Source organism: Melospiza georgiana, chromosome 8 (genome assembly GCF_028018845.1).
Source record: "Melospiza georgiana isolate bMelGeo1 chromosome 8, bMelGeo1.pri, whole genome shotgun sequence".
Taxonomy (NCBI): Eukaryota; Metazoa; Chordata; class Aves; order Passeriformes; family Passerellidae; genus Melospiza; species Melospiza georgiana.
The window spans coordinates 19605037-19631528 of record NC_080437.1 but is presented as its reverse complement, the minus strand read 5'-3'; the positions used below and the strand labels follow the sequence as shown (position 1 = coordinate 19631528).

The 26492-nt window shown below is 43.0% G+C and overlaps 1 protein-coding gene across 2 annotated transcripts in view; it reads left to right on the top strand.

Annotated features, from left to right (window-relative positions):
• Positions 1-476: 476 nt before the first annotated feature.
• Positions 477-26492, top strand: part of ARHGAP22 (Rho GTPase activating protein 22) — a 117102-nt gene continuing 91086 nt past the window's right edge. The window contains exons 1-3 of one of the 2 annotated variants that reach the window (XM_058029195.1): positions 477-931; positions 14180-14379; positions 18319-18406. In XM_058029195.1, the coding sequence (XP_057885178.1) occupies positions 898-931; positions 14180-14379; positions 18319-18406 (322 nt within the window). In that variant the 5' untranslated portion in view covers positions 477-897. The remainder of the gene's footprint in view (positions 932-14179; positions 14380-18318; positions 18407-26492) is intronic. The other variant, XM_058029196.1, reaches the window with a different exon arrangement.

Sequence of the window (26492 nt, the reverse complement as noted above, 5' to 3'; positions counted from 1 at the left end):
ACATGTCCATTATTCAGATGCAATTATGCTCCAATTATCTATTTATATTTTATAGATGCTATTTAAGAGTGTCTATCTATGTCAATAAACGTTTGTCCTTTCCTCCTCTTCGTTACTGTCTGCAGAACTGCACACTTCCCTCCCTCCTGGGGAGGGGTGAGGGGTGAGCTAAGTAAACAGTACAATTAAAAATGATGGGTGCTAAAATGTCATGTAATGCAAAGGTAATGAAGACATTCCCTTGTGCCCATCCTGCGGGTCTGCCAGCGCAGGCGAGAGATCTTTGTCTCTCTGGCAGAGAGCGGTGTGTCGTTTCTCGCCCGGCTCCCCGTCTCTCCCCGGGATGCCTCCCCGGGAGGGATGCAGGGCACGGCAGGTGGCCGAGCACGCCGCCGCCCTCAGGACCGGCGCTCTCGGTATTTCTTCCAGCGCAGAAGAAACCCCGCTGAATCAGGCTCGGCTCCCGATGCGAGCCTTGCCGAGCCGGAGCATCTGTTGAGCGCAGGGCGCGGAGGCAGGCGCAGCCCGGCCGGGGCTGAGCGCGGCTCGCTGGAAGCGGCGGCACATCGATCACGTTGATCACACTGATCGCACTGATCACATTGATCACACGGATCACATTGATCACACGGCCGCGCGGCCAATTAGCGCCGGCAGCCGGGGCCAGCCCTCGTGCCTGCGCGCTGCCCATCTATCGGCGCTAATTACCGAGACGCTTCATGCCTACTTTGGATGGGAATTAATTCGAGGCCGGATAAATAATGCATTAGGGTTTCTCCAGCCCCACGTGGAGCGGCGCCCCGAGGCAGGGCTGGAGCGGCGGCAGCGGCGGCGGGGATGCGCGGGGCGGCGGCCGGGGCCGGGCGCTGAGGCTGCGGGCAGCGCCCAGCCGGGAGCATGCTGAGCCCCAAGATCCGGCAGGCCCGGAGAGGTGAGTGTGCGACCCCCGTGCCCCGCGGGGTGGGGACGGGGACCGGCTGCTGGCCGGGGAAACTTGGCGGCGGAGAGCCCCGGCGCTGCCCGCGGAGCGCCCCTGCCGCGGCTGCGGGGGCTGCTGCCCCGCTGGCCGAAACCTGCCCTGGGGAGGAGTGACCGACCGGGGAGAATGCAGCCTAGGAGGAGGAGACCTGTGCTGGTGTTCACCGGCGTGGTCTGCAATGTCTGGGCTAAACAGCAGCATTAATTAAGAAAAAATAGTACCCTGTCCTGAGACTCGACATCGCCTTTTCATCCCCTTACCAGTTGCTAATGCTGTGTTTCTAACGCTGAGTTCATTCCAACGGCTGGAGACAGGTGTGTCTAGTTTACCTGCAGCATCTTGAGAAGCAGTTTGCTGTAGCACATTGTCTTTGCAGGGCTGGATGCAGGAGGTGGAGATACTCATTCTGTGAGCAAAACAAAAGGAAGGAAGGAAAACCTGCCCTGGGTTTGCAACAGATGCTTTGAGCAGTCATTCGGAGCTGTGAGGTGTGGTGTGCCATGTTTGTAAAGCAGAGAGCTGGGGCTGGGCACAGCCGTTGTCTCCATGTCAGGTCACCTGGAAGAGATGCTCTGGCAGGGGATGCATTCTGTGATCTTCAGGGGCAGCACCAGTTACTCGTTTGACATGGCATTTGGGAATCATCTTTGCCACTCACAAACTAATGACAGTGACAGAGGGATCTCTTTCTGCCCACTGGAAACAGATTAATGTAGTTTAGGAGCTAAAGCAAACACATTCAGAAGAGTATGTAAAGATTAGGGTTTTCTTCAGCCATGCCAGTATTGTCAAATAGGAAAGGTATCACTGGTTCTAGCTACTGTGATTCCAGTACAGGTACTTTCAGCCAAATGTCACTGCATCATGTATTGAAAGCCCTATTACGTGATGAACAGTCCCTAAAATACCATCAGCCCATTAAATAGCTGTTAGCATCTTGGAAAGAAGCTTCCTGCCATCTGGAGGTGTCAGGATCAGATATGTACTGCTGCACCCACAGTAAAGTCATAAGTACTTATTTTTCAGCTACACAGGGTTGTAGAAGTTCAGCAAGTCTTTTGTAGATGCTGCCTCCTTGCCATCCCCCTTCTAAGGGAGTCGTTTATTATATGTGTTATCCAGCATTCCTGGTAGCTGCTATAGCTCTGATGAGACAAGCTAGGTGATGCTGCTAAGGTTGTACAGGAAGGCTGTGTCACGCCTGCCATTCTTCCACAGTCATCAAATCACCTGGAAGAGATGAATTTGTGTATTAATATATACTGAAGTGTAGTTATGGGACAGACATTCTACATCCCTAGGGCCTACTGATACTTGGGGGACAAACTATAGTGTACCTCTGTGATTCAATTTCAATTTATAGCAGTATGTGTCATCTGTGTTTGTTCTGATTGGTTCATTACCTGTGCACAGGTAAGTTTATTTCTGAATTAAGAACTCATGAAAAGAGCTGGGATTCTGGGAAGTCTCTTACTTTTGCAATGATGTGGCAGAGCACTGCTAACCCCTTGCAAAGTTTACCAAGTAGGACCTAATCCTGCAAGGTTCTTCTATAGCTCTTGTTCACAGGAACTGTGAACAGGCCATGCTGGAGATGCTGAAAGGCTCTTTAAGGTAAGTGTCCCACCTTGCAAGACTGAGCTGAATGGGAAATGGCAGTTCGTGCTCCCTGGAGTCTCAGCTGGGGGTGCTAATGAGGATTCAGGTGAGAAACAGTGGACAAACGAAGTATTCAGAAGGCAGTGAGAATGTTCTGTGTACAGCGAGCATCAACAAGGGCAGCTGATCTGCTGCAAGCTGCTGCTTGAGTTTGGCTGACTTTTCAGATTAGTGACTGTCAGCTCTGCCATTGGGACTTGTGGAAGGGAACTAATGTGGTTTCTGTGAACAGACAGATTAAAGAGAAGGGACAAGGAGGGATACTCAGGTATCCTGAGTATCTGTGGTCTGACTTGAGTGTGACAGAAGGCAGCAATGTGGCTGAACCTAGGGATGTTCCTGTATTTACAGAGTTCTTGAGGTTCAAACCCCAATATGTGTTTGGCTAGCTAGCTCTTTGCTTCAGGCTCCCCACGTTTGTGCAAACAGGAATGCTTCATCAATTTCTCTTTTATTTCCAATTCTCTGCTGAGAATGTGCCTTTAAACACGGAGTTGTGATGTCTGATGCTGTCATTTTTGTTTGACTTGTAGATTGTCCTTAAGAAAGCTCCTGTGTTTAAAGATATTCAGACTTTTGAAAATGCCTGCTCTGGACTTGGGCCTGACATCCAGGGTGTAGTTCCTAATGTCTGTGAACGGGACAGTAGAAAACAAAGATAATTTTCCTTACTAAAAGTAACTATCATCTATAAGGCAGCCCTTGCTGTTCCACCAGCAGCTTCACATCTGTAATTCTGAAATGTGCATTCAGAGGTACATGTTCTTTCCATAAGATCTAGGAAGGTGTAAAATCTCACAGACGGAAAATCTTAATGTGAATAAATGGGCATTCTGGGAAGTAATTTATTCTGTCTGGGCCTGAATGGATTTTGCATTATTTTTTCATCTATAGGGGTTCATGTACAGCAATTGGTGTAGTCCAGGATCCCAAAATAAGTAGCTGCAATGGAAAACATCTATTTTCACTTTCTTCTTATGTGGTAGGGTAGAAAAATAAAGCCTTGCAGAGTGGGAGGAAGAGAACTTTCTGTATAGATTAGATGTAAGGCAATTTTCAGACTACATCCTTCAGTCTCAATGGATGTATTTTTGTTTAATTGTTTTTAAGAGATTAAAAAAAAGCATTTGATCCTTGGCTTGAAAAGTCCCAAAAAGGTTGCCAGCCCAGTTGCATTTAAATGTGCTAGAAAATGGAAGTTGGACTGGCTGCAGGCTTATGCATTTGTATTTTGAGTGATGTGATTGCCCTCTATAGAAAGAGAGCCTGCTGCCATCATATATAATTTATAGTATTCCTGTCTTCAGCACAATGTGTCTCAATTGTAGAGGCACTAAGAATAGAAGGCACCCTTCTCCTCTTATTAGACTTTGTACTTTTGGGTGACACTATGACCTATTATTTCTGTTTGTGACATGCTCAAACATATGTTAAAAATTTTCCTTAGAGTCATAATAATAAAACTTTCTTTGGTGTGTTTTATTTAAAACTTAGAGTCTAGAAAAAGTGATGGGAGACATTGTGGTTAGTTAGGCTGGTACAAATATATCCACTGATATCCTTCATGTGCCTGTGGTGGAACAGTTATTTCCCTCCTGGTGTGTGAAGAGCCATCCTTCCATCAGCCAGGAAAGACGGAAAAGGGAGATGTCGTGTGTCTAGTGGCCCTCACCAAGTGCCAGCCTAGCACCAGGGCAGCACTGGTGCCTGCACAGCCCCAGGTCAGCTGTGGTTAGAGGGGCTGGAGCTGTGCACAGCTACCCCAGAGCACCAGTGTATGCCCAGGGCCCTGGCACCTCCAGCCTGCCAGGCAAATGGGAACACCCAGTTTCCCAATCCTGGAACCAAGGTAAACAGCCCTGGAGCTCTGAGCTCCTGCAAACACTTCCTTCAGCCCTGGGAGCCCACCAGCATTGCTGGGAGCACAGGAGGCCCAGGTGGGAGCAATCAGGGTGTCTGGTGCAGCTGGCAGAGCAGAGCCACCATTAAGGAGCAGCCCACCTGTGAGGGGCTGGTTCACTGCCCCACATCCTCACATGGCTGAGCCTGTAAGGAGGAGAGGCAGTTTGGGAGCTCTCCTCTGGAAAGGTATGTGGGTAAAAGGCAATAGTGAGGTGTTGGTAAGTATAATTGTATTCCAGTTTGGTGGAGGAAGACATCTCTGAGGTAGGGAGAAGGAGATGGTGGTGGTAGGGTTGCCTGCAGCGTGAGCCTGGGTTTTGTCATGTTGCTTTGGAGGAGCTTGAGATGAAACTGCTGAGTTTAACTTAAAATCCTAAGGCAGGAGTACAGGGGCTGTGGAGGGAGTCATTGGTGCAGCATTGGATTAACTGCCCTGAAGGCAGTGTGAAGAAATAGGACCAGACTAAGGGGTAAAGCAGGGGACAAGTAAACTATGAGAGTCCCTTCTCACTGTGTGCAGCCCTAGGGAGGTGAATGAAGCATGGAGTAACTTTTGTTCTGTGGTACAGGCTCCTAGCTGAGCTGCTCTGGTGTAGGGGTGTGTGGCAGTGACCTGTGTTATGAGCTCTGGGCTCTAATTGGTTTTTTTTGTCTCTGTTCTGATTCAGTGGCCATGTGCATAGAGACAGGGTCAAGAAAGTGATGTTTGTGGGATTTCTCCAGAGGCAGGTTCATGTTCTCACCCTTACTTGGTGGCATGTCCCATGAAGAAGGATGTGAGTTGTTCAACGGTGTAATCATCTTATCTCTGTACAGATATCCCTCTCCAATTGGATTCATGGTGCACGTTGGAGTAATTGCTGCTCTTGGCAAAAGCAGCTTTCTATCCCTGCCTGAAGGCTCAGGCAGGCAGTCATTCTCCTTAGAAAAAGCCCTGAAAAGTTTGCAGGCAGGCACCAGCTTATTAAGCACAGGCAATCTGAATTTGAAATAATGAACCATGGCCTCACCTCCTGGGGAGGGAAAGAGGCATTGAGAAAGAACAGTAATTCAGCTCTAAGGGTAGCTGGACTGCTGGGGAGAGTGCTTGTGGGGAGGGAATTAAATATTAAAAAATCACAAAGTCATAGGCTCTCTAATTACTAATAGAACATCACTGAGGGAGTACAGGGTGAAACTGTCAGTCTGTGTGTAAATAGCACAGTGGAAGGGCTACAAATGCTAGTGCCTCTCTCCTGAGAGGACAGTCACCTGCACTTTTACCACCTGTATAAATTTATTACTCTTCACTGTAAGAATTCTACCATAATTACTTTTTTTCCTTGCTGGCTTTCCCCTTAGATTTATGGTAAATGATAGACAAGCCCAGCAGCATACACAACCTCATTTGTTTCCTTCAGCTCCCTGCAGTGTGGGCAGGGGTAGTTTGATGCAAGATTCACTGGTGGGAAAGGGAAACTCCTTTGTGAGGCTGCAGTATGAGCTCTCTGCTGAGCTGGAAGAGGAAAGGATCTGTGCCCAGACTCTGCCCAGGCCTGCACATATTTAAGTACTTAAGACTAACATGGGAGAGGGAAGGTCCTTTGACAATCTTTCTACCAGGTATTCCTTCCACGGGAAGGAATTCTGTGCATCATTTGTGCCCGATGAGTTGTAAATTAGCATTTATGAAGATCTCTAAAGAGAGGAGATAGTAGTTCTTTGCTGTGGTTGAAAGTTACTTGTAATATCCTTCCTCTTAAAAGCAGGTGTTAAGAATTGTTATGTTCACTAAGGTTGTCATCCTGTGAACTGGTATTTAAGTTAAAACAACCTGTGGTGTAAGCAATAAAGGATAAAGAAGCTGCATATGTTGTTTCTAAAGTGAGAACTGATTATGTTGCATGGGAAGGGGTTGGGTGGCTCATGATCTCTTTGGAAGAACTGTAGGCACAGGGTTACTACTTACTCTTTTGCAGACCTCAGTTTAGGAGGAGCCACCTTTGCTTTATTAACCTGTGATGTCACAAGTACTTATGGCTTATTAATCTGAATACTTAAATTCAGAGTATGAATTAATGCAGGAGTAAGAATTCCTATATTTCTGCCCTTGCACCCCAGATCAACCCTGGTACTGTAGCATTTCACTCAGCTGTTGCACACAGTAGGAAGCAGGATTTGTTTGCACATTAAAAACAGGTACAACAGTGTTGAAATAGGCACACTGAGCTCTTGGTTATGCCCTAAAAAGCAGGGTAGGAATGAAGACCCTCCTGACCTTTGGACAACTGAAAGAAGAGAAATACAATGTTGTGGCTGAATTCAGGAAGTTTATTGCTAAAAGTGGCTGGGTTCTTGTATCACTTCATCTTACAAACAGTTGCTGGTAAAAGGCCATTGAGAGAGTTTTCTCTACTCTAGATTCTATTTTTTTCAGTCCAGAATAATTTTGGAAAATTATATCCCCTGAGGTGGGGTGGACAAATTTCTTTGGTGCTCATAACACCAATTTTAGGAGCCATTGATGCTGGCAGCCACTGTCTGAGGAGTATGGCCCATGTGCTTGGCATGGCACAGACAGTGTTTAACAAAAGCACGTGGGTGACCAGAGTGCCTCTGAGGAGCCTGAGTTTTCACACTGCAGTGGAGCCATGCCTGTGCTGCAGAGCTACAGTTTTGACCAGGACTCCCCAGTATTTGGTTCTGTACAAGCTCAGGCCACAGTGCCAGCTCCAAACTGAATGTTATCGTAGTCAGCATTTTTTTGTTTGTTCCTTAATCTACTGTGACTGGGAAGATTATTAAAAATTAATAGCCATAGCCATTGGGAGGATTACAAGGGGTTGTTTCTGATTGCAGAGGGAGCTCAAGGTATTTGTTCAGTCTTCCTTCTCTGACCTGATTTGACTCACTAAAATACCAGAAAGAAAAAATAAGTTAGAACTTTCTACCATTCCAGTGAGCAACTATTCTTATAAAAAGGTCTCACCTTGTAAGTGTAGGAATGTAAGGCTGGGTGTGCTGGCAGATGGAAAGAGCAGAATGGAAGCAGGGAGAAAGGAATAAGAGTTTTTTCCTTCTGGCAGGGCAGAGCTCAGTGTGGTTGTCAATGGGGTTACAAGAGCTGTGCCAGCAGCAGAGATGCCTTCAGCAGTGTGGGATATGCAGATCTCTTGTCAGGTATGCAGCTCCAGCCAACCAGATAGAGAGCATGTACAGCTTCCTGGAGATTGTGCCAGGGTTCAGTGGGAGTGGAGAGCTGGTGCTTGGGTCTGCTGGGTAACGTTGTAGTCACAGTGTCTAACAGGTGCATGTGCTTTAAAGCAGCACATCCAATAGCTGTGACCTGAGGGCTGCTCTGTCCCTTGAACAGTCTGCAGTGGATCCAGGTGGAAGATCTCAGAGGATAGTGCAGATAAAGGGACTTTAAAATATGATCTTTTTCTGGGAGCAGCTTCTGTGCTTGTTCATGTATTGTCAAAATGGTCTGTAACTCTGGTTTTGCAATAACAAAGGATGTGGGCTATTTCACTTTACTAGATTGTAAATTGTTAGGTCAATCTGTTGTAGCAGAAAGAATTAAGTCATTATCCTTCCATCTTGGCACTTATCCATGATCTAATGCTAGTGGTTTGAAAAGACTGGCATGGCTATGTGGATTTGCAGGACAGTTTCAAGAACAGCTGGTGGCAGGTTACCTACTGTATTTAAGGTTTGTTCATTGACAGGTGTCAAAATCACCACATTCTTACAACCTGAAGCAGTAATCCCAATTCTTTTGCAAATGCAAGGTTAAACTCATTTAAGTTATTATTCTGTGGAGTTGAGACCTGCTAGCCTTCTTGCTGATAGTGATAGCAAATGAAGTTCAGGTCTACTTTGTGCAATAGCTGAAAGGTCTCCAGTGTGAAATGTCAACCAACAAAGCAATGCCCCTTTACCTATATGATAGCAATGGATTGCCAAAATCCTTCACTTTTCCTGATGTCCAACATGCCAACAATTTGCAACAATAGTTTGAAGATGAACGTCAATTGTTCTTCAGAAGAAAAGGATTAAATTATCCCACTGACTCTATGTTTTGGGTTGGGTTTGGTTGGTTTTTTTGTATTGTGTGGGATGGATCGCATTGATTATCAAATATACTTGGGTTTTCCTTGACCAGTAAATACACATAAACACACATACAGCAACACAAACTGATATATGTTAATGCAATAAAGGTCCTGCATTAATATATATCAGCTTGTGTTGCTGTATGTGTGTTCTTTGATGTGATAAAGACATCGCCAGGCTGTTGGCTGAAAGAGAAACAAATCAAGGGAAGGAGTTAAACATAGCATGTAAGTTTGCTCTGTCAAGTGTTGTGAGGAGACAGGTGCAGCTTTACTGTGAAGAAAGGATGGAGCACAAGCTGGCTCTTAGGGTAGATTTGCTGAATTGTCATCCACATCACAAAATGTGAGCAGCTACGTAGCTGTGTAGCGCCTTTCTGTAGAGATTGCTACTCTGTCTTGAGGGAGCTAAAAGCTCTTGTCAGTTCCTTATAACTGATATTCTTCTAATTGCCTAAAAATATCTTGTCACCAACCACTTCAAATATTCTGCCTTTAATTATTTGCTTATTGTGTTTCAAGATGTTTAATTCTCAGGTTGTACTGAGGAAGTACCTTGGTTTTGTTTGTGCTTACTGACTCTGGTATCTTAGCAATCAAATTCAAAGACAAATATGGTTCTGTGATGGACATAGAAAAATCTAAACCAAATACTTTATTGCCTACAATTCAATGAAAGGAAATTCAGTATCTGTTTATTGGCACATTACCTGCATTTCCAGTGAATCCTTTTTATAAGGCCAAATTTGAATTAAATAAACCAACTGAGAATATAATTTATAGTATGGAAAGCCACTTCCCTTTGTGGCTAGTACTTTAAATGAAGACTATATTAGAAATAATATGCAGTGTCACAGGGTCATCAGACTGAAGGAACACCGGAGCAAAGTGCCTTTATTGTAGGACAGATTGTTGGCCAAAATCAATTATAATGACTATATTGATTTTAGCTAACTGCCTATGAAATTTCAAAATATTACCTCTTTAATTGATATTGAATTGCATTGACTTGATTGATTTCCATGTCTGGTTTAAGTAAGTACTTATGGAGTGCTCAGATCTCTAGTGGTGTTCAGAGCTGGGAGTGGGAGAGGAGAGCAGAAGAGATTGTATAATATTGCCAGGCAGGATTGAACTGGGGAAGGGGGGATGGTATGGACAGGGAAGGGAAGGTGTTGTCTCTCTTGTGCGCATGCTCAGGGTAGGAGATAGATGTCATGAGAAAACAGGAATGTGGCTGTTGCTTGGAGGCAGGTCTGAGTTGCAGAGGAACTCCTGTAGTGGTGTGTGACCATCTGGGTAGGGATTCCTGCCTCTGTTAGGAGTGGCAGTGTGACTCCATCCAATTTGACCCATCCACTCCTTAGGATAATCTCTGGTTTTACATTTAGAGGCATGACAACCAAGTATGGGGTTTTGGAGGGGAGTTTATTTAGTGTAGTCTCAGGCATTTGCACAGTGACTGTTGAGCAGCACTTCACTGCCTTGGCTCGTATTCCTCCTCCCATCTTCATGGGTATGAGAACTTCCATGTGCCAGTGTCATTTGCAGTTGTAGGAGTGATTTCGAGGTCTGCAGTTCTGATTCTTGCCTTACAGAAGGATTTACCCTCCCAGAATGGCCTGACTCGTTAGTGCCACCTGTGGGTCTGCCCGCTCTGTTCTTGCCTTGCTGCGCTGCACTCGCCTTGTTTTTGGGGATGGTGTGGGTTGTGGCTGGCATTTCAGTACTGCTGTGCTATGCAAATGAATCCTAACCCTTTTCCCAAGGAGAGTTTGAGCCCTTTCTACACTGATTTCTGTTTAGAACTTAGGTGTATGGCTAAATCAATAGTCAGCTAATGATAAGGTGAAGAGTGAAACCAACCTATGTGGTGTTATTGAAAACATATTACTGGATCAGAACTCCAGAGCATGTAAAGTATTTGCTGAGTTGTGAATCTGATTTATTCATTTGTTTTCTTCCTGTTCTGCTGATTCCATAATTCTGTTAAATAGATAAGCACAAATAATATATTTCTACCATTAAGAATCAGGGGCTTGGTGTACTGCATTAGATCATCAAAGCAGATATTTTGATCCCAGTGACCTAAGATAGCTGCTGCTTTAAAGGCAGGCCGTGCTCATTCTGACCTCTATGCAATTATTGTAGTCTGTGAAGCATGCAATATAAGCATCAATGCTGTTAATAGCCATAAATAATTCCCCTTTCTAAAAATTTCTATCTGATCCATGCTGTTGACTTGCAGATGAAGTTGCTAAGTATGTCCCTAATGAAATTAACTATTACAGTCACGACCAGAAATGAAGGAAATGGAAAGCGAAGACAGCATGAAGAATTAACAATCATAGCAATTGGTTGAGACATGGTGCTGCATAAAATAAAATAAGAATAAGTTCTGCTTTCTCCTGAGACTGATCATGAAAGCTTTGACTAAAATAAATAATTACCATGTGAGCTGTACAAATAGTATCAAAGGGGGACTGAGAGAACACACAAGGTAACATATTTGGTAACATTTCAAAGTAAGATGTTTGATGTCTTTCGTGATGTCTGTGTCAATACAGATGGTAGGTTTCTAGTTGAATTAAACTAATTTCTGTTTAGAGTGAGAGATAAAGTAGCAGAGGGTGTATATAACTACATGCAAGTCAGGAAAACTGGAGGCTGATGGGATTTTCATGCTGAGGTTGGAGAGTGCTAAGGTACTTCAGTGTGGAGATGACTTAGATACTTGCTGAAAGATGGATTTTGGTATCACTAGACTAATTGGTTACCTTAATAGCCAAGATGTCCCCTAAGAACCATTATAGTGCCTTTGATAACAGCAAATTTTTGGGATATTTATTTTTGTAATGACATAATTTGTTACAAGAGTGTGGATTGGAAATTGGACAGTCTAAACCAGATTGCACTTTGGTCATAGTTGTAAAATGGGGTCTGGGATGAGGCAGAGAGGTTTTATCCAACTCAATTCCTCTGCAACAGAGATTTAAACATAAGGAATGAGTTTTCTAACTGTGAAATGGGGTCCTCCATGTCCTGATGGTGATGGGGAGGGGCTGGGTGTTCTGGTACCTCTGCCACCATCTGCCAGAGGATGCTGTGCTGCCAGAAGGGACCAATACTAAAGCCTGAGGATGCTGGCTGTGTGGGGAAGAGTGGTTCTTGATGTTTACAGGAATAAAAATACCTGTCTGAGAGAGCTCAGATAACTGTGAGTGAGCTTAGATAATATGCCTGGATACACTAAAGCCTGATTTTAAGTGAACTCTGTATATTTTTTTTTTTTACTATTGTTTTGGCACATAAAAATAATCAGAACCCATGAGTACTGGGTTGGAAGACTGCAAAAGTTACTGGTAAATTTTACTAATCTAGGACTAATGCTGTATATTAGCCCACATTAAATTTAGCAATGTATTTTAGGCATAAACTAAAGGAAGACTAATTCTGAAAAAGCTATGATGCTGCAGCAGCACTTCTTACAAAATTTCAACTTTTAAATTAACTTTGAAGTAAAACTAAAAATAAAAATAATTTCTTACAGCACTAAATAGTTATAATTTGAAAACTAATTTCTCTTGATTGAGCCACAAGGCAAAACCTGTTATTCAGAGTTTTGTTGAGAGCAGCAGGATTTACCTTAGCAGTTTAGAGAAATGGGAAAAAAACCCCATACTGCCTGTCAGCCAGGGCTTTCATCAAGTCTGAAATTTAACAAAGCGATGCATCTTGTGTCTCTGAATCTGGAAGGTTGTTGGGGTCAGTATCAGTGCCTGCTGGATGGTGACAGGAGAGGTGAGTGGATCCTTAAGACAGAGTGGGAAGAGAAAGTATATGAAACTATAGAAGTGAGGATTTTATCACAGATTTTTTGATACTGGGAGGGTGTGATACCACTCAGGTCTGCCCTCTGCTGATGGAAGTGTTCAGTGTGTAGATGTGCTGCTGGTTTAGAGCTCTTTATAAAGCACAACATGATGACCTGACTGCCGGGTCGTGAGGAAGGTCAAAGCAGATTTTATCACAGACACCAATGTCATTTCCCTCACTGGATTACACTGACGAGGCTCTTTCAAGATTTGACCTAAGTCCCTTATCTGCCTCTCCTTATTTTGCAATTTGCTTCATGGAAGTGAAGAAACAGGATCAATTTTAATGTTGCAAATGTGATTTTTTTTTTTTTAATTTATTCCCCAAACACTGCAACATCCTCATTATTTTTCTTTGGTGAATTCTGGCAATTTCATCACTCTGTAGTGAGGCACCAGGAGCAGAAACCAATCACGTGGTAACATCAAGGCCATGTTTAGTTCTCTGAACCCAAAAGAGACAAAATTAGCCAGTACTCTCAGAGGCAGAGGCTTGCTGTGCCCTTTCTTGTGGTGGTTTGAACTAGCTGTAGTGTATCAGGGGTACCTGGATAAGAAGCTTGCCTGGTTTTTAGTTGCCACAATTCACAGCGTTACTGTGAGATATTAGTGATGCAGATTTACTGGTACTGGCCTGTAAACTCATGTCTTGTTCCAAGTGGGCTGTTATAAATTGTGCTTTAAGTTAGCTGAATGCAGAAAATTGGAAGAGGCAGGATCATAATAGCTCTAAAGAAGGAAAAATGGCATGAAATGTTAAATAATTATTATTATGAGATACTTCATAAATCCAAAGGAGATAGAGGTGGAAAATACCTATGAGGTCACGTAACCTATCTATTCTGGAGGACTGGCTTGCTGCCTGCAAAATATAATCAGTCTGCTACTCCAGACTAGTTCTGAATGCCCCAAGCTTTAGTATTCTTAATGCAAGAGAGGAGAAAAGAAAGGGTCATAGAGTTTTTTTCTATTTCTTAAACTTTCCATCACTTGTTTTCTGTTTCTGAAACCCTTTCTCAGATTTACATGTTGGTTTTTTCCTCTATTTTGCCTTTTTATTTTTTAATTTTGTTTTTCTGCTTCAGTGTCAGAATGTCCTGAAGAGAGAGATAACTTCAGTAATTCTGGATAGCAGTGTTATCTCTGTCTTTTGTATGGGTCACAGTCACTACTTTGATTGACAATTCTCTTTTTAAGTTTTCCTCAGTTTTTATTTTTTTTCTCTCCTATGGCAGCTGGGTTCCCTGGCTAATGCCCCCAAACTGGTAGTGTGTGGAGTAAATATTTTTTAATACTCTATTCTTCTCTTTGTGCCCCCTCACCACACATTTGCACATCCTCATCAGTCAAATATCCTGTTAGGAGAGAGCAATATCGTTATTCCCATGCAGAGCTGGGAGGCAGTGATGATTTGCCACAAAGAAAGGTTGTATGAGCAGTGGAGGTGTTGTGTCTCTTTAGACACTCTGGAGAGAGCAGTGCCAAAAAAGGTGATGTTTGTCCTGTGTTTAGCTGTCATGAGCTTGAATGTACACCCTAAAAAACAAATGCTTGTTACAAAAAGGAAATCTGTCTGTCCATATCTGAGGAGGGAGTGTGGAACAATTATTTAGCCTGAGTGTTCTCGCTATTATTTGTTTGTTTCACTTACTCTGTAATTGCCTTTTCAGCCCGGTCAAGGAGTCTGGTGATGGGTGAACAGATTGGGCCTCCCTCCAGACCATCTTCCCCAAACCCTCAGGAACGTGTGCTGAAGTGTGGCTGGCTCAAGAAACAGAGGAGCATCATGAAGAACTGGCAGCAGCGCTGGTTTGTGCTGCGTGGGGATCAGCTCTTCTACTACAAGGATGAAGAGGAAACTAAGCCTCAGGTATGGCTAGAGAGCTGTAGGAGGCAATGATTGTGACTCCTGTGTGATCACAGCTGTGCTTTGGTTGACAGCTCATTTCAGATGTTTTCTGTCCTCACCAAAAACATTCACACTTAAGGAGGTTCAAAGGCAGGAGATGCTGCAGGGAGGCTTTTCTACTACCAGACAAGTGGTGGAGCTTGGGAAAAGGTTAGAAGGTGTTTACTTACCCACTAGGGCATGCTGACCTCCAGATCTTAGTATGGTCAGCTGTGAGACTGGAGTTTGACAAGAAGAGCTATGGAGCTGCAGATTACTGAGGCAGGAGTGATTAACCTTCTTGCTCAGCTGGGACTTGTTATCTCCCAGCTAATCCTTGTTAGCCATGAGGTGAACCAGCTGCTTAGAGCTGGCTTGTGTGTGTGGGGTGTGTGGGTTTGGCTACATGCTGAGAATGGGCTGTAATGTGTGTTTGAGTGGGTGTTGTGCTATGGGCTAAAGTTTACAGAGGAGATGAAGAATTTCTTATTCATGTTTTTCTAAGGCCTGTAAAATTCTCTCAGAGCATTTGAGCTAAGGTCTTTCCTGTTGCTGTAGTAGATTATGCATCATAATTCATGTAGTCATTGTTTTGACTGTCAGGCCTTTAACCAGAGTCATTGAATAGAGGGAACATAATTGAATGAGCCAGACAATGTCCCTGTGCTGCTGGCTCCTGATGAGTCAGTACTGGCATTACAGAGTGACAGTCAGCCTGTGTAATATCATCACCATCCACACACTCATTATAGACAATTATTAAACTGCTTGATGCAGCTGCCTGCTTGACTGTCACACATAAATTTCATTGTAGAGTGAGAATGGAAATTAATATTCCCCTGTGGGCCTGACATAAATACGGTAGATGAATGAGGATGTTGACTGCATCTTGTATCTTGCACTCTCCTGATCAGGGATTTGGTCCATAATTATGGAAAGTCTGCTGTGTAAAGGCTAGAGAGATTTGAACTTGATGATGTAAGTTGATTACTCAGGATGCTGCCAGCAACAGATGGATTTTGCACTTTCAAGCCAGGCACCTTATCTTCATATGCAATGCATATGGGAGAGCTGGGCACTTCTGAACCGTGTCAGTGAATATGATGAGGAAGAAATGGCCTCAGGCTGTCAGGTTGTGAAGGGTCTCTTTAACCCTGGCCCTTTTTGGGCACAGGGTTACATTTATCACTGTGGGAAGATATTTTGTATAGGATGATACAGGACTATGTTCTGACTATTCTTGTAGGAGTTGCAAATTAGGATTTGCATCTGACTTCAGCTAGGACTGGATGCATCCCACAGGTGAGATGTACTTATGGGACTTATGGACAGCTGTTGCTTGGGATTCTCTGGAATGAAGGGGCAGTGGCACAGGTGTGCCCATGCATCTTAGACAGACAACTGAGACCCTTTGTTGTAGGGAGATTTTTTTTATAGGTCATGCAGATATTTTCTCTGGTTGTTATTGATATTAATCCTTAATTTTCTTCAGCCCTAAAGGTACTCATGCCTGATTTAAGTATTTTTGTTTTATTTATTAAGCATGGCTTTAAGCTTGTGTGTAAAAACTAAATCAATAGTTTCACTGAAATTCCCATTGATCTTCCACCTACTTGATTATTTATACATACTCTGGAAGAGAGTTATATTCTCATTGTTTATCTGATGAAGTCAAATGAGATTTATGGCATAATGTTTCAAAAGAGAAACATGAAACAACTTCTTCATGGATGTTGCCTTGCCTATTTTTATGAAAGCCTGTTTCAGATTCTTGGAGCAAACTGTAGATACTCTTCCTTTAATAATATTGCTGAAAAGGTGGAATTGTAATCTAATGGCAGGAGAATCACACAGGCTTTCTGGAGTGGAGAGGAATTTTTCTGTTGTCTTAATGGATTGAGTACTGTTGAAGGTACTCAATTTTTACTTGTGTGCCACATGACAGCTGCAGTTGCACAGCCCACTCCATCAGAGACAGAGGTTAGAGGGTGGATCTGCAGCCATGGCTTTTCTGCAGAGTTTTCTTTTTTTTGCCCCATGAGGACGGGGGGAAGGGAGGACTGACCTGCAAAGAGGTTTTGATGCTCCTACTGACTCTGTCAATATGTTTGTGTTTTCAAAGGAGTTTTGGGCTTGTTTCTGTTCCCAGGAAAGGAGAGAGCATGCATCCCTCCCCAGTTTCCAGGGGAAAAGAAGCCACTGTGCAGCTGATTCATTAACCCTTCCTTCAGTATTGACTTGACAGGATGAAAGGCTTTAATGCATCTGCAGTGGGCTTGAATTTTGCACTTTAGAAATAATTTTCTAGAATGTGTTCTGGCCACTGGACTTTAAAGATGATATTTTACACAATATTTTTGATGCCATTTGGATTTCAGATGCATTTGCATTTTTGTCAAGTTGCCTTTCCTGTGTTTTCCTGTTATTGATGGAATGTCTTCAGTTTATCTTCTAATTTCAGTGAACCCCAGAGCCAAATTGCAGGGCAACAGGATTGGGAGGTAAGGGTGGTGGAGGCTTATCCTGTTGTGTTAACTTATTTTGCCTCAATTTTAACTCTTACAACCATTCTTGAGAAAGCACTCAGCATGGACTTTGCTAAGTGCCCTCCTCCACAGTGTCCTTCCACAACCTTACCCTTACACTGGGTAGGGGACAGGAGCTGAGCCTTGACCCTGCTGAACAAAGCATTTGTAGGAGGATGCATTCCTGAGCAGCAAAGCTATGGAAGTTATACTGAATAGTGACAAAGTAATACATCTGGCTTCTTTTTTATAGAGAAGATTGCAAAACTCTTATGATGAGTTGTCTTCTGTTAGTTGAAATTCAGGATTGTCTGTCTCATGAGACACTAATTGTATTACTCCATTGTATGTGGATCTGGAAGCTGACAAATAGCATAACTAGAATTTGTTTTGGTTACCAATATTATGATGGTCCAGTGTGTCTTGGATTTGGTTGTTGCCAGATCGGTGAACATGCATAGCTACATTCTCATCAACCACAGATAGGTGTGAAAAACCTGACTGAAACAACTTTCTTCATTTTCTGTTCATCAAGAAAAGATGCTCTGGACCCTGTCTGCATTCCAGGGCAGTTCAGTGCAGGAGTGGGAACTGCTGATTACCTTCTTCATGGCTTAACTCTTGAGAGTCCCAGAGTCTGTCTCATTGTGCATAGGTCCTGAAGAATGTTAGCTGGAAACCCATTAAAATATCAGAGATTAAATGCTTGTTTCACTCAGGTTACTGGAGAAGAGCTTCTTGTGATGTCTCTTTCAGTTTTTCCATAGATGAAGAGGATTTTGTTCACTTTGAAGATACTATGTCACCAGCTATGCAGAGTTCCCAAACTGGAATATATTGTGTTAATTATGCTTGGGCTCAAAGTGGAAATGAAGCTGAATACTGGCAGCATTTGGACTTGGGAAGGGGCTCAGGTTTTTTCTAGGGAAGCTAGAGTCTTTTGGAATAAAAAGTTGTCCATTGTCTTTCAAACCTGAATTAGCTGCTCTCTTCAAGTATTTCCCTGGGAACTTCTGTGTACTGAGCATCTCTGGAAAATCAGCCACTTTATTCAAATGCATGCTGCAACCAGAAATTCAGGGGTTCAGAAGAGTAGGTGTAATGTGAGATGAAACTCTTGCAAGGGATAATTAGGTGTGGAAACCAAGGAGAATCATTTCTGCATGCTCAGAATTGTGTTATTCCAGAGAAAACAGCCTTAACCAGCAGTGTCCAGTGTGACAGAAAGGACAGTGAAGCAGGTGGATGACCAGCTCAATTATTTTCTTGCTCAAATCCATGGAAAGGTGTTGGGCTCAGTAGATGAGCTGGACTTGAGTTTACTATGCATTTTATCATCTTTTCCTTACCCTTTTAGTGGCCTTTCCCTTTTCACTAATGTTTGTGTCCATTACAGGGTTTGATACTACTGCAAGGCAGTCAGGTGAATGAGCTGCCACCTAATCCTGACGAACCAGGGAAACATCTGTTTGAAATTACTCCAGGTATGCCAGCAGTTTTTTGTGCTTTCATTACAACATCACATCACTCCCATCAGTTGTCACTAATGGTAATTGAGTTGTATTGATCCCTCCTGAATGTTCTGATAGACTGGCAAGATTATCCAGTGAGACTGAGAAAAGGGACTTGACAACATGGTGTTCTTTGTTCTGGATATAAGTGCTGTTATGGTGCCTCAGTAGTTGAAATGCATCATGATCCTTGACTTTCCTGTTTGGAGAGGCTCTTTGCTTGGAGCATTGTGTGGTCTCTGTGGATGCATTCTTCTGGTTGTTGCAGGAGAAACAGGCACAGAACTTAGGGAAAAGTGGTATCTGGATGCAATTTCTTTCATGTATACTAATTATTTTGGGAAGTGGGTGGGAGGGCAGACAAAAAGCTTCAAAACACTTCCCTTTGGATAAAAGGTTTAAGAAAATAAATGGCCTAGCATGGAAGTGCTGTTGAAGTTTTTTCAGGTAGAAAATCTAATGATCTGTCACTGTAGTATTAATGTAAAACTTTTGCAGTCATTTTAGCTCCGATACAAATGCTTTCTGGGTACAGAGTTGGTATCTCCAGGATAGATTTATAACTAAGTTCCCTATTGCAGGAGCAATTTGGTTCAGTTCTGATTGTATTTGGGAGTATTTGTATTGTATTTGTGTTCAAACCCTGCACATAGGTTGTCTGCAAAATGAAGATGTTTTCCCTAACTTATGCAGCTAAATCCTGTTTGTAACACTTAGTTGCTACATGGATAGTAAATATTAAAAACCACCATAAATAGCCAGTCAATACAGAATGTGATTGACACAGACATCACTGGAGAATGTGGCCCGAAGAGTTGCCCATTTTGTTCACAGTACATTTATTCTGTGCTGGTTTTGGCATTAATGCCTTTTCTTTTTGTCATGTGTTCTGAAATGACCGTGTTCTGCGTGGCTGCCAGCCTGCAGAACACCCACGTAGTGAACAGCTCTGAAACAGATGCCAGATAGGAAGGGCAGCACAAATGATCTTGCAGGACCCAGATCTCTATTTCCCATCACTGCCCATCTTTCCCTGTGTTGAATGTATAGCCATGATCACATTTCTGTCTAATTGTGTTTCATTTATCCCACTATAAGCTGGGACTCTACAGTTTCTATAGCAATGGTAAGATATTTTTTTAAATCTGTCGTAGCTAAGTTGGGGATGTTGTGAGCACAGGTATATTCAATAGCTCTAAGTATAGATTAGGGTTTTACTGTGCTAGTAAGCATCAGAGCTTTAACCAACAAAATTAAGAATGGAGTGGAACATTCCTAAAGTGTACCTATAGCTGATATGAGTTTATCTGGCAAAGAGAAGAGGCTGAGATCTGAAAAATTTCCAAAGAGTTCCAAAGTCTGTGGTACCAGTTATCTCCAAACCCCTATTTTGTGATTGATGGCTAAGGCACTCAGTGTCCTTGTTGTGCAGCTGTTGCTGTGATCTTGCCACCTTTCCTGCGCTGCAGGCTGTGTTAAGTTTGGCTGTGAGAGCTGTTCCCTCAGAGGGCAGGGAGTGGAGTGACAGAATGTCCTGTGCTGTAACAGAGCCTGTATTGATTTTCTGCTGAGTAACAAGAACTAATGATGGGCATTGTGTATTATTCATGTTTCATCAAGTTCATTTCTAAGCTGTATAGGGCGGCTGGGAGAAGGGTTAACCAGGGACACGAGAGGCTGCAGAACAGTTCTACAGTCAAACCAGGGTTAGATCTGGTGACAGGACTTCCTGAAATATATTCTCTATATTCCTTTCTGGGGAAACTGTGTGAATTTCTGGACCCTTTTGAATCCATTCATGCTTCCCTTCATCATAGAAGTTCAAAGTGGAATGGTGGGGTAAGCTGTGGGTGCAAGTGGCTCTCATACTCCAGTGCACATTAGCAGGCGGTGGGGGATGTTTTTGTAAAGTTATCAGGGTAGTATGAGGTCAGGTGCAAATGTTGTACCATTTGGGGTAATCATTCCACAGCAGCTGGTATTTATGGATGAAATGATCTGTGTTGTTTGGGAGAGGAGTCCAAATCTGGCAACAAAAACAGCATCTGCTGTTGCCAGGGGCAACAGAATACTCAGTGCTCACCTGAGGTTACAGTGCATTTTGGAGTGGTGTAATGCAGCTTGTAAGAAGCCACAGGGATTAAGCTCAGAGAAAGTGTTAAGGAATGTTGATGACTTAAATGCTTCTGAAGTCTCACCTTTTAGGAAACAATGTCTTAATGTCTGGTGGCAAGTGGTCTACCTAGTTTCATTCCCCAGTCTTTGCAGCACTATGAGATGCTCAAGTTCTTCTGCAGACAGAGAATTTCCTGATACATTAAGGTTTTTAGAATCAAGAAGGGGAGTGGTAAAAAGTTTCAGAAGTTAGGAGGTACTCATGGTACACATTTTGATGTCCCTTATCACTGATGATAGTTAGTTCCTGCTTCTTGCCATGGTGCTTTTTGCTAAGGTGAACAGTGGCAGATCTTAGCTGAGACTTTGTGAGAATGAGAGTGCAGTTTTGTAATGAATTTAATATTTTTATTGGAAAGAGCTGCTGAAGGGGTTGATCTTGTTTCCATATATTTAATCATATCTTTCATTTCAGCTCTTATGAGTGAAAGAAGTTCTCAAACCAGTTTGACTTCAGGTCAATCCTACTAAGGTGGTGAAAACTGCACCTTCAGGTTGTTTTCTGTGCTCCAGTTGAGTTAGCAACAGCCCTCTCTTTGGTGAAGCAGTTCATTCCTCTTCATAGTTGTTACCTTGGTCTTTTTGCAGACTTAGCCAGAGCAAGGGTCACTGTCTATACATGATTTACATGTCAAAAGTTTTGAAAATAACTTTAGAAGTCAGATCTCTATGGTGTTTTCTTTCAGTTAGTTATAAAGACTGAATTCACTATAGGCAACTTGCCTTTACAAAAGGAACTTGCATGGAATACTGAATCCTTCAAAGATGGATTAGTGGTTGCATTATGCCAGAAGTTAGGCTGGGGCAAAATAAAATGCCTCATGCAGAAACTTTGTGCAGGGCTTCTGCAGAAGCTACTTCATGGCCTTGGCTGCAGAAGAAGAAGGAAAATCAAGAAAGGCAGAATAAGAAGGTAGGAGTCCTAATTCTTACAGGAACAGTAATTGTTTATTTGTTCTGTAGGGGTCCATTTGTGTTGTTACAGTATCTGACAGAGAAGTTGGAGTGGCAGCTTGTTTGTCTTGTGCCAGTAGGTGGAACGGTGCCCACAGAGCAGTCTGATCTGTGGTACACTGTTGCATCCCAGGTGATCAACACCAATTAAGCTATTTTTGTGGCCTTTTAATCTCAGTTCCTGTTGAGATGCTGTGTAATTAAAATACCAGGAGGAGAAATCAGAAATTCATACATTGAAAATCATTCTGTGTTCTCTATTATTCAATGCAAATTGCAATTCCAATTAACAGCAGGATCCTGAGTTTGCCATTGGTAATTAAGTTTTCTCCTGAAGTCTACAGCTGAAAACTGACTGTGCATATCTAAATATGCAATGATGTTGATATTTGAGAGGTATGTTTAGATTCCTGTAATTTGGCATCCACCATATTGACTAGGGAATGGCAGCAAAATAAAGCAATTTTGGGTCCTACAAGGAAGTTTAAGACAGAGTAGTTGCAGCAGTGCATTCTGGAAACACTCAGCAAGAGAGAGCTGTGGATGTTACCATGTCCATGGCATTGCATTGGCCTGGACAAGAAGATTGGAGGTGTTGGTTTTGCAGTGGAGGGCCCTGTCAGATCTGTTTTTATTACTTGTACATGTCTGGAGCATAGCTGAGAGCACGCAGTTGTATGTAATTAAAAAACCTGCCTCTTGGAACATAATATAGACTTTTCCATTTATTGAGGGGTGAGAAACAATAAGGGCTTTTTCTAAATTTTCTTTTCAAAGGAGTGCCCAGAATGATAAAATTGTATGCTTTCTTTGCAGTCATAGTCTGGTAACAGTTTTTTATTATTACATTTTTTCTTGGGTTGAGACCTTTAAGGCAATAAGGTTTTAACACTCAGATGATGATGGATACATCTGCTTGCCTTTTCCCAGCTGCTGTGTCTTTTTATGCTCAAGTGCAGTTTGAGTTTCCTAGGAAGTGTGTGTGCTGAGTTTCTGTGCCTGGGGAGTGCTAGTGCGTTGCTCTCTGTTCTGCTTGCTCCGTCTCTCCTGAGCACTAGATGGTGCTCCTTATTTCCAGCTTCTGCTCTCTCTGTCTATGATGGCAATGCCGTGAATCCCTGGAGCGAGTTCATCCTCTCAGAGGAAACTGGCTACTCTGTTTTGTTCATTCGTGTCTCCTCCAAGCAAACCAGCGAGCAGGGGTTCCCTAACGACGTCTTTGCCCAGCCTGTGAAGCCAGTGTTGTGCTCTGTAGGCAGAATGCAGTATTGAACACATTCCTGCACGTTTGCTCAGTTGGTTAGAGTGTGGTGCTAATGATGCCAAGGTTGTGGGCTTGATGCCCATATGGATCATTGATGTAAAAGCTGGGCTTGTGATCCTTGTGAGTCTCTTCCAACCCAGAATATTCTGTGATTCTGTAGTATTCTGTACTGAATACATTCCATGTATTCACAATGTACAGCTGCTGTCTCAGATGCCAAAATCAACAGTCTTTGAAAACATTCAAGTTCATATTGTTTACCCATTTCAATCTTGTTTTGGTCTTAAAATTGTAATATAAGAGCAGAACATGTTCTGTATAGACACTGTGGGGAAGCCGCTTGGGTGTAGGTCTCCACTGTTTCAGGTTAACCTACTGACCCAGTGTTTATGGGCTATTTAGTGGCACCTGTCTGACTGTTTTCCTCTTTCCCCCACCCTGAGCCTGGTAAACTTATTTTTCAAAATATGTCTTACAAAATTTTGCAATTTTAATGCATTGGCATTTTCCAAAGGATACTAACTGCCTTGTGTGGGATTACTCCTTTCTTAATTCTACTGAGATTCTTTTTTTGAACTGAAGAAATAGCTTTCATGGCCTGCACAGACCTTGATAACTTCCTTTAGTTCAACAGAAGTATCAATCAGCTGCCAGTATTTCTAGGCTTGCTTTACTAATGGATATAAGTTGATGAACTGGTAGTTGAGTAATTAATGGAGCCTCTCATTTCCCTTGTGCAGATAAATGCTAGCAGCTCAAATCTCCTGCAAGCAAGGCTTCTCTTCTTACTGATATTCTGACCTGTACTTTCCCTGAATGCTTGACTCTATCATGTCACTGAATTCTTATGAAAAGAGAATGTGGAAAAAAAAGAAAAGAGGACTGAACTTTGCTCTCAATTCATGTAACCTTATTGATTTCACTAAGTGTTCAGTCCAGTGCTGTATCCTTACAGCTTGACCAGTCCTCTTCTACTTGCTTAGGGTGATGACTCACTGCAGGTGAAGGTCTTGGGGCTGTATCCAGAGTTTTGGGCAGAAAGGTTATTGGGCTCCTCTTTTCCCCTGAGGCTGATGAGGCTCCCTGATAGTTAAGAATGTTTTGGCTCACCTTAAGTTATCAATTTAAAACATCTTGAAGGGCATCAGGAGGCACCTGCAGCCTGTAAATTGGCTTTTGCTTTGTTTTCTTTTTTCCTGTAGCATATGCAATGCCCAAGGCTTATGTTTGCATTTGGCAGGTAATGACCCTGTTTCATGAAATAAACAAGATCCTGCCTTTGTTTTATTAGAAATGTTTGATCTACTTCAACTTGTGCTGCCTCCATCCCCCAGTGCTCTGGGGCCATGGGCAGCTGAAAGTAGGACTGGAAATGGGCTGCAATAGCATACCTGTGTTCTGCTGTCCAGGGATTTGTGTTCCAGGAGAAGTTGTGCATTTGATCCCTGATCAGTAGCACCTAGCTGTCTTTAATGCACGTGCTGGCTTTAAAGAAGAATGATGGTTTTTAAAACTTCAATTGCAGTCGCATAAGGCCTGCTGTGAAAGGAGCATGAGACTTAAGAAGTTTCATGAATAGGGTTTTCTGCTAGTGCAGATCATTAAAATGTAACCTCTGACTGGTTTTGAGCAGTCCTCCTTAACCCATTGTGTTCCTGAGAGACAAATATAGCATGTTATATAGGTTGCCCTTTGGGTATAGAAATATGGCTTTGTAGTGTGATGACACATTGTAGTGGAAATGTGCAAGGCATCATTTGATCTCCTCAGGTTGATTTTTCAGTGCAAATTAGGTAAGATTTTGAATACCTCCTGCTGAGACTTTCCATAGTGAGTTCTGCTATTGAATATTCTACCTTGAGGATAATGTACTAAGTCCTAAGGCATGTGTAGTTAATAGAGGGATTTATTTTTTTTTTAAAGTATTCTGGTGCAAGTACAGCTTTGTTACATAGAGATTTGCTTATCAAACTGTCAGCATGATCAGTTATGTAGCATCATCTCTATATTTCTTGCTAGTTTGTCAGATATCAAGTCTTCAGTGACATTTTACAGCTTGTGTGCTCTGTTGCTGCTGTTATGGGTTTTGTTCAGCCCCAGAAAGAGCTGTGCTCCCATTTGCAATAACAATGGGTGAATTCTCCACAAGATTTATGCAATGTCTGGGATCTCTGAGGCCAATAAAGTACTCTATTAGGTTAGCATGATGAAGTAAAATAAGATACATGATATATGGCCATGTTACAGCACACATTAAATTCTAAGAGAAGTGAAATAAAGACAGGAGGAAAAGGCCTCAAGCTGTGCCAGGGGAGGTTCAGGGCAGACATTAGGAAGAATTTATTCACTGAAAGTCTTGTCAACAGACTTGGAACAGGCTGCACAAGGAAATGGTGAAGTCACTGTCCCTTTTCTTCACAGTGTTGAAGAAAAGAGTGGATATGGCATTTAATGCCATGGTTTAGTTGATATTGTGATGTTCAGTCAAAGGCTGGACTCAGTCTTGGAGGTCTTTTCCAACCCTAATGATTCTGTGATTCTGTTCTTTGATACTGGCAATCCTGTAGGGCAGCACCCTTTGGAGGCACCTGTTAGCACCGCACCTTAACTGCTCAGTAGGATACACTGACTTGGAAATACCATGTGGCAGTCATTCTGGGAAGAAAAGGTAAGAGAACTAAAACACAGGTCCTTCTTATGAGGCCCACAAAAGGTGTGGGGGGAAAGGGAGGTGCAGCTGATAGTGTGCTGATCCAGGATCCAAAAGACAAAACTGACAAACTGCTATCTGGGGTGTTTATGAATGCACCAGCACCAGTTTGAAGTGGCAACTGGCCCAGTGTCAAACAGCTGTGAGAGAGGGTTCACAGGCAAAACCCCCTCAGTATTTGTCTGAAATGGCTTAGGGATAATTAGTGTGCTATCAGTGAGAACTTGTTTGCTCTGGGCATTTTGAACTTCATAGGGAGGAGGAAATATGACAAGGATGTATTGCCTATGGGGTAGCATACCTTACACCCAGCTTAAGAACCTGCAGGGGGCTTTGTTTGTTTGTTTGGTATTTGTTGTGGTTTGGGTTTTTTTTGGGGGGGGATGTTTGTTTTTTATAGTCCAGATATTTTTGATCAAGCTCAGACCTCTACGCCATTAGCTTTAATTTCTGCAGCCAGTGAAGAGTTGTCTCTCTGTGAGCCAAAGCAGTGCAAAAGCTTGCATACATTAATAAGCAGGCTGTCTGCTCTGGGATCTGTTAGGAAAGGTTTCCCTTTAGCAGCTTTGAGTGCTGAGGGCAGCGAGATGCCTTCAGGTATTTGCAGTAAAGCTGCTTCTTACAATCTGTGTGCTCAGCTGCTCTTCCCCTTTGGGCTCTAACTGGTGTGAACTGTGAAAGAGCAGCTGTGGGTCCATGGCAGTGCCAGGCAGGAATTGCTGATACCAGCCAGTGTGCCTACCAGCTGCCCTTCTGCTGCCAAAAATGGAACAGGAACAGTGGCAGCTCTGCCACAACCAGCTGCAAAAGGAGACTTTGTCCATCTGTAAGGCTTGACTGTTTGGGATTTTTTTGGTGTTCCCTCAGCACTTCAATGCCAGAGGCCCCAGAGCTTGCTGATGCCCTCAAAGCAAAAACCTGGGCAGGTACTCAAGCATAGTGTGGCTAAAGCTGTA